At 35.8% G+C, this 9,066-nt stretch overlaps 1 protein-coding gene across 1 annotated transcript in view; it reads right to left on the reverse strand.

The window, feature by feature from the left end:
- Positions 1–715: 715 nt before the first annotated feature.
- LOC137655503 (protein O-linked-mannose beta-1,2-N-acetylglucosaminyltransferase 1-like) overlaps positions 716–9,066 on the reverse strand; it is a 37,378-nt gene continuing 29,027 nt past the window's right edge. The window contains exon 15 of the mRNA XM_068389401.1: positions 716–902. Coding sequence (XP_068245502.1) covers positions 716–902 — 187 coding nt within the window. The remainder of the gene's footprint in view (positions 903–9,066) is intronic.

The raw sequence follows: 9,066 nt of genomic DNA on the forward strand, positions 1-9,066 counted from the left end.
ACATACATTACAAGAAGCAATAAGGTGGGGAAATACAAAATGCTGGAATAATATTGCGGAGAAATTGTGTTTTTATTTAATTGTTCAGTGAGAGCTTGTTGTTCAGGGAAAGTCTCCCTACGTCAAGACAAAGATCAGAAGGGGAGGAAAAGGAGTATTATCACTCAAGGCACAAACTCCCTGCTAATAACTTTGATGACGTAGTTCACCTACCTTCACTTTAAATACATAAAAAGAAATTGTACTCTGGTCAGAGGCCTGAAAACTCCATAAATATAAGAGTTTTTTATTTAATTGTTCAGTGAGAGCTTGTTGTTCCGGGAAAGTCTCCCTACGTCAAGACAAAGATCAGAAGGGGAGGAAAAGGAGTATTATCACTCAAGGCACAAACACCCTGCTAATAACTTTGATGACGTAGTTCACCTACCTTCACTTTAAATACATAAAAAGAAATTGTACTCTGGTCAGAGGCCTGAAAACTCCATAAATATAAGAGTTTTTTATTTAATTGTTCAGTGAGAGCTTGTTGTTCAGGGAAAGTCTCCCTACGTCAAGACAAAGATCAGAAGGGGAGGGAAAGGAGTATTATCACTCAAGGCACAAACTCCCTGCTAATAACTTTGATGACGTAGTTCACCTACCTTCACTTTAAATACATAAAAAGAAATTGTACTCTGGCCAGAGGCCTGAAAACTCCATAAATATAAGAGATTTCTCACGTGATCATCTGGGTCTCATCAAAAGTTGGATATCTTGGCCTTGGGATGTCCCAGAACGGGACCTTGTCCTCAATTTCTGGTCGCCGGAATCGAAGTCGGTGGGTTGGGGCCATGTAGTCGAATTTCCTTATTGAGCTGACCCGCTTCACTTCCAGGACATTTACCCAGGGAAGCTTCAAGTAACTAAGAAAAGAGCAAAATATTCCGAATCAGTTATCACTTAAAAATTGATAACTGTCGAAAGGCAGTATATCTTTTGTTATTAACTAAGTATTAATAAGCGTCACAAGTTAAGATGTTCTAAATTAACTACTATAACATTCACCCATGGAAGTTTTTAGTAACTAAGAAAAGAGCAAAATATCCCGAATCAGATATCACTTAAAAATTGATAACTGTCGAAAAGCAGTATATTTTTTGTTATCAACTAAGCATTAATAAGCGTCATAAGTTTAGATGTTCTAAATTAACTACTATAACATTTATTAGTGTGCTACTTTTATAAGCACACATTGAATATGTGTTGTTTAAGATGTGTATAGATGGGTAACGAAGTACATCTTATTAGCTTTAAAAGTATTTATTAGTTAAAAACAACAGAGTTAAACATCTCCATCACTGGAGGAAGCTGGGTTGGTCAGATGACCAATTCTGGTGAAGTATAGATATGAACTGACTAAATTATCGATATCACAGATATCGTATGCTTAGTTTATATAACAGTTTCGTCACAATCTCGGAAGACACCTGCATCCGGTGACGTCACAAACTTTCACACGCTGATGCATGGTGTTGACGTTTAAGAAAAATGTCACATTGTTGAGGCTGCATTGTGCGTCCTGTTTATGATTTGAATGACTACAGCAAGTCCCACGGCTAGCACCTTCATCCAAAATGACATATTACGTCATGTGTTTTAAACATGTAATATTAACTATTTTAATTATTACATAAGCTCGGCCAGCTATCTCAATTTTTTCACAAAAATTTAACAACAAGCCAAAACATGGTTACTAGGTGTGACTGGACATATGTATTATTCTTTGTTTAACTTTAGCCATAATCAAACGAGGACGAATGTCCAAATAGGCACATTAAAAAATAATAACAATAATGCATATGAAAAAGATATTACCAAAGCAAAGAAAAAAATGCATGATAAAATAAAGATCATATATATGGTACATTGCTAGCAAATGATTATATGGTACCAAAAAAAAAACTACTGACTTACATATGATTCGGTAACTTGTTAAAGAATAATTGTTACCTTTGTCAGAAACATAGATTAACATAATACTCAATTTTTTAGTGCACAAACACGAATTCCTGGTACGTACACATACCACGGTTTCGTACATATATATATATATATATATATATATATATATATATATATATATATATATATATATATATATATATATATATATATATATATATATATATATATATATATATATATATATATATATATATATATATATATATATATATATATATATATATATATAGGGCTGACATATTTTATTAGATGCCCATAGATTCTGTTATATATTTTTTTTTTCTCTTTTCTTTTTAACATTCCGGCTTATATATTTTATTAGATGCCGAGAGAAAAAGTTATTTATATTTTTTTTTTTTTAAATGTTGTTTTAAATGTATTTTTAACAATGCAAATGTAGAAAATTTCTTCAATTACATATTACTAGCGTACTAACAGCTTTTCTTACAAACTCTTTCCGACAATTTACTCCTTTAGCGAATGAGGTGGCCACTTCAAACGGCTTTAAACTGAATTAAATACGGAGTATTGTCGGGACAAGGCGAAACATTCTTTTGTAGCTGCCTGCTGTGCCGTAACCTACGCCAAACAAGAATGTTCACGGCGATAAATATCACCACCGTGAAAGCCAGACCTGCTAGTAGTATGGGGTGAAGGATTTCCTTATAAGTCGGTGACAGGTGGTCCCTTTCGGTAAGCTTCATCAACCGCTTTGCAACCTGTCTGTTATACGGGAGAGGGAGTGCTGGCATTGTAGAGGTCCACGTGAAGTTCGCGAAGTAGGCTCGTTCTCTGATGAGTGTCCGTAGACCAGTCACCATGGAATTAGGGGAAGTCCCGATACAACCATCTGCTGCGACGAAGATGTGGGTGAAGGACGTGGATCCGTCAGGGCATGATACATTGAAGCCGTCCTTGTCGTATCGTATCCACGAGCCATTGTTCAGTCTGCAATTGAACTCATTATTGTCAAAGGGATAAAACTTATCCAGACAATTTTCACTTGTATGGGAGAGAGCACCGTCTAGCACTATACCTAACTCGCATGAATCCATTAAGTTTTTATGGAATTCAAATGAGTCAGCTGTACATATTTTTCTATCCATTGCGTCTGAACAGTGAGTTAATTGATTTAAGTCTTTAATGACAGTATATGTTTCCTTGTCTGGGGAAATCAATACGTGTCCTGTCAAACTGGATATTACTGGATTTGAGTGATTCGTCATGAAAGTCGGAAATGGTGATATCCTGTAAGATTGCCAGGCATCAGAAGAATCAAAGGGAATTGTAATCATAATCTTGTTATTATCAACGTTTACTGTAATTAGGCTGTAATAAAATTCTAACCTATGTTCGTCTAACAAAGGAACATAGCCTAGTTTATCCCTTCCGTTCTCCAGAATTAACTTTAAGTAATTTATAGGCAACAAATGGGGCGACAGTACACCTTTAGTTGCTAACGTGATAGCTTCTACATAATCCTTGGATTTCTCAATGAAATGTGCAATTCTGTTATGTATGTGATCTATCTTTGAATCATAATACGTTAATGTTGCCAACAAATCCTGTACTTCCATAATCTGAATGATATTATTTGAATGTTCATTTACTAAATCCATAATTTTATTGATTGAAGCTAACTGATTCCTTAGTTCTGACATAATCAATTCATCTTCATGAGTCAAGAACTCAATTTTCTTATTTTGATTACTAATTTTAAGACGATTGGAAATTCCTAAACCTAAACTTGCAACAGACCCAAAGATGTTTAATGCAGCATAAATAAACGGATTTTGTCTTTCTTTATGTTCGTGTCCTACAGTCCACATCAAAAGGTCATAAGCCAAAGATCCTGTCTCATCAGTCTTATTTTTCAAGTCATCAGATAGCATCTCTGCAACTTTTAATGTTGATCCAAGCAAACTCTCTGTAGTCAAATGAAAATGTCTTCTATGCAACTCCTCCAATGAGGCAGAAAACCTTGAAATGGCGGTTCTTAAGCTAGTGACATCATTCTCTTGAAGAAAAATTGCTTGCATATTCACTTCTACAACTACGTTGGTTGATGTAATAAAAACGTCTTCTTGTCTTTCAACTATAGTGCCATATTTAAAATTTATACTTTTAGTTTTAGAGCTCATCCCACACGAGAAAAATGTCTGAGCGAACAATATCACTCCCAACAACAAAAAATTCATCTTGGAAACCTGTAACGAGAAAAATATATGTAATTACTCCTGTATTAAAAAGAAAACTTTTAATCACATAAAATAAAAAAAAATTTTCCCTCACTTCTTTTCCTCTCTTTTCTTTTCAATTTCTTATGTGAGCCAATGGTACTATTCTCTCATCCGTGGGTTGGGATACGTTTTGAACTCTAAACCTATTGGCCGTTAATGTTTCCAAAATGTTAAATGGGCCTTCAAACTTAGGTGTTAGTTTATAATTGAGCCCTTTTCGTACATTGATTTGAATATATACGTTATCACCCATGGTATATGTTTTAGTTGGTTTCGCTGTTTTATCATGATTCCTTTTCATTATGATTTGTGATTCTTCTAAATTCTTTCGAAGGATATCATATCGACTTTTGCTTGCATTTATACATTCTTTTAAAGGATTTGATAGATTAGTTGTAGGCGTTAATACATGGAAAGGCGTTCTAACTGGGGTACCATACAATGCTTCATGCGGTGACATTTTAATTGATATATGATATGAATGATTCAGAGTACTCAGTGCCGCCGGTATTGCAATATCCCAGTTGGGGTCTGATCCCCCTAGTGTTACCCTTAATATATTTAATATCTTCCTATTTGCTCTTTCCACTAGCCCATTTGACTCTGGGTGATATATCATGGTATTTATTTTCTTTATGCTGAGGAATTCACACAATGAGGTAAGAAAGTGATTATTAAATTCACCACCCGAGTCTGAGATTATCATGTGTGGAATTCCCTGTTTACAAACGTAACACTCGTAAAACTTCCTAGCGCATTCAATCGCAGTTTTAGTTTTAAGCGCTATTAGTTCTGTATATCGAGTTAAAGCATCTATAATTACTAAGAGGTGCTTAGTTCCTCTGTCTGACTCGTAAAATCCTGTTAACAAATCTAAATGTATTCTTTCAAAGGGTTGATTGGGCACAGGATAAGCTCCTAGGCTGACAGGTGTTTTCGTATGCCCTTTGTTTTCCTGACATGTGCGACAATTAGCTATGTGTCTTTTTATATCTGTAAGCATCGTATGCCAATAAAACAATGATTTGGCTTTCTGTGACATTAATGAGAACCCCGGGTGTCCATGTAATGGATTTGAATGCAACCAATTCAGGACAGTGGAAATAAGTGAGATTGGTACTACTGCCTGGTCGTTAGTTACATGTGGTGTATTGCGGGCTTTCCTTGTCACAGTCCTACACAGAATATTATCCTTGATTATATAATTCTGCTGCTTATACTTTATATATTCCTTTTCCTTATGATTGCCTTTCAAAGCATTTATAATTGTTTCTATTTTCTGATCTTTTCTTTGCTCAGTCTGTAACAATTCAGCGCTCCAGCCTAAATCTTCTTGTTCAGATATTGTTTTTACAATAGGCATGGATGTTGATATATCTATTAATTCAGCTAAAGGCTCTGTACAAGATGACACGGGGCTGCGTGATAATGCATCCGCAATGATATTTGCTTTCCCAGGTAAATACCCGATTCTTGCGCCAAAATCTTGAATGATCAAATGCCACCGAGTTCGTTTAGGGCTGTGGTTGAAGCCTTTAAAGAACTCTGTTAGTGGTTTATGGTCAGTAAGAACCTTAACGGGATAACCGTAAATTATGAACTTAAAATGCACTAGCGAATTAACAATAGCTAGCCCTTCCTTGTCTATTACTGCATACTTACTTTCGGAAGTTCTCAATTTTCGAGAATAGAAAGCTATCGGGAAAAATTTTTTATCATATTGCTGAAGCAATACCCCTCCTACTCCTAAGTCTGAGGCGTCTGTTGCAATGAAGAATTCCTTACCGAAGTCAGGAAATTTTAAGATAGGAGAACTACACAGTTCATCTTTCAAAGTATTAAACGCCTGTTGATGTTGCTCAGACCATATGAAATCTACGCCCTTCTTCGTAAGATCAGTTAAAGGAGCGGCTATTATTGAATAGTTGCGTATAAAACGCCTGTAATATCCACTACAACCCAGAAATTGCTGTATTCCCTTGACATTAGTAGGTATGGGAAAATTACGTATAGCCGACACCTTATCATGGACTACTTTAAGACCTTGGCTTGACACCATGAAACCCAAATATATTAATTCTGTTTTGAAAAATTCACACTTACTAATCTTTACCCTTAAGTTATGTTGTCTTAATCTCTGTAGTACTAGTTCTAACTTACGTAGATGTTCTTCTAAGGTGTTGGAAAAGATTACAAGATCATCCATATAGGCATGCAATATATCCCCTAACAAGTCTCCAAACACTATGTTAATCATTCTTGTAAATGTTATAGGAGCACAACGTAAACCAAAAGGCATCCGTAAAAATTCATAATGTCCCCTGGCTGTGCTGAAGGCTGTGTATGGGATACTATCTTCTTCTAATGATATCTGGTGAAAGCCTTTAAGTAAGTCCAAACTGGTAAAATATTTATTCTGACCTAACAAAGACAAAATATCGTCAGTACATGGCACTGGGAATCGATCAGGGATCGTTTCCTCGTTTAGACGACGGAAGTCGACGCAGATACGCCATGTTCGATCTTTTTTCGGTACAACTATTAAAGGAAAATTGTAAGGGCTGTTTGATTTCCTAATGACTCCTTCTTCTAGCATTTTACCTACTTCATCATTTATTTCATTCTGGAATTTCATAGGGAGTCTGTACGAGGGTACATAGATAATTTTCTGCTTGTCCTTTAACCTTATTTGATGCTCGATCACATCTGTTTTTCCTAAGGATCCATCCGTAGTGGAAAAAACATCATGATATTTAGTTAAAAGTTCAAAAATTTTCTGCTGAATTTCTTCGTCTTGAATGTCTTTATTGATTTTATTTTTAATAGATCGCAAAAGGGATTCATCCGCAACTGATTGAGAGTGATTGATTTCAGCAACGGTAAGAATACGATGTTTACAAACTTCTACATCCAAGATATGTTGATTTTTGTGAATTACTAAAGTGTTATTTAAATGATTACAGACTTCAATATTACATTGTTGATGTGAGCCTACTGTATAAATAGCTTGTGTGACAGACAATCCGTTAGTTTTCAAAGTATCGGAAAGGATTAATATTTCAGATCCCGGTAATGTTTTCTTTATTTGCACTATTAAATTCGAAGATACGTTTGGTTCGATAGATTGTGTGCAAGATGATATTACGGGTGAACGAGAATTCTGCTGGGTCGCGTATATTATTTCTTTATTAGTGAGACAAGTTATTGGTTCTTCAACGTACGTTACGGTTACATCTGTCGTCTCCTTTTTATCCAAAACTGATTTTAAGGTATTAGAAGACTTATAGAATTTCCCTTTGATATACACGCCGTGCTTGGCAGGGGCTAAGATAATGTTTTGATTTCCCATAGATGGGTATCCTATAATTACAGCTGGATACATATTAATGTTTTTTACAACAACAAATGTATCGGCAAACGTGCGTTTACCGACTCTGAACTGAACATGAGTTATGCCTATGTCATTTAATTCATTATTTCCTATACCCGAAAGTCTAATTCCGGATTTTTCAATCGGAAAGTTCGAAAACAACAAATGATGTGTCTTCAAATCCATGATATTACGTGGACTACCAGAGTCAAAAAATAACGTAAAGGATTTGTGTTCTAAATTTACAGCATATAAGGTTGGCCGTAACTCATTTTGGCTTATTATTGTATGAATTCGTTGCAAATCTACGGGAGCATGCACTGTTTTACTTAATTCGACCGTGTGTTTCATAGGAAAATCTATTGTCTCACAATTATCTGATAAAATATTAAATTGATTATTCAATACTATTGATGTTGACATGAATGACCTTGACCCAACATCACTCTCTTCCCCTCTAGAGTTAACTATGTGGTATTTGCTTTGCTCTGCACATTCTGAAAATTAGTCTGACCTTGCGAGGTCTGGTTTGACGACCCAGGCTCAGCGATATTCGAAGAAGTGTTTGTTTGTTTTGGACTCTGAACTGCATTGACATTTGGTTGTTTCTTCTTATTGTTAAAATGAGGATTTTTCTTTTTATTTCCATATGGAACTGACTGTGGAATTGACTGTGTATATCTGGGCTTCTGTTGTGTCTTACGCGAGTAACATTGGCTATATGAATGTGTTGCAGTGTTGTGAATCGAGCAGAATTTCGTTCTGCAGTCTGCGCTTAAGTGACCTTGACGTTTGCAGTTATAACACGTCATTCCCGCTACTTGACTGCTAACTACGTTCACTGTTTGTGGCTTTGTTTCATTCTTTGCAAAAACTTGAGTTAACACGGGATCGAGATCTGGACACTTGGACATGTGTTTCTTTATCTGTTTATAGACATCCAATTCCGTGCTTGCAGGCGTTAACTTCTTATCAAAACTTGTCATGCAAGTTAAATACATTAATCGTAAAAAATCTTTCACGGAGATGTTATCGGTAGTAACCCAAGTGGAATGACCTAAAATGTCCTGATATTCATTAAGCCTATCAGCTATGAGAGCTGCTCTCTCAATAACATTAAGCCGATTCACAGTGGCTTGATTAAGTGTATTTCGTAACGTTAATACTACATCCAAGGCTTCCTCACCCCCATAGACCGCGCATAACCTAACTTTGAAATCATCCCAGGAAACTGCTTCTTGAAATGAAACACCTCTTAAATACGCACTCGCATCCCCCTTAGAAAAATCTATAAAACTTTTAGCTTCTTGTAATTGTACAAAAGGGTCTACGATTTGTTTGGCATTTAAATGGGCATCGACGGATGAAATCCATGACTCCACATTTTGTGGCAAGAACCCGTTGACCCGACCCTGAAAAGGAAGGATTGCTGACCTGGCATTTACAAGCGTC

The sequence above is a fragment of the Palaemon carinicauda genome, chromosome 16 (assembly GCF_036898095.1).
Source record: "Palaemon carinicauda isolate YSFRI2023 chromosome 16, ASM3689809v2, whole genome shotgun sequence".
NCBI classification, from domain to species: Eukaryota; Metazoa; Arthropoda; class Malacostraca; order Decapoda; family Palaemonidae; genus Palaemon; species Palaemon carinicauda.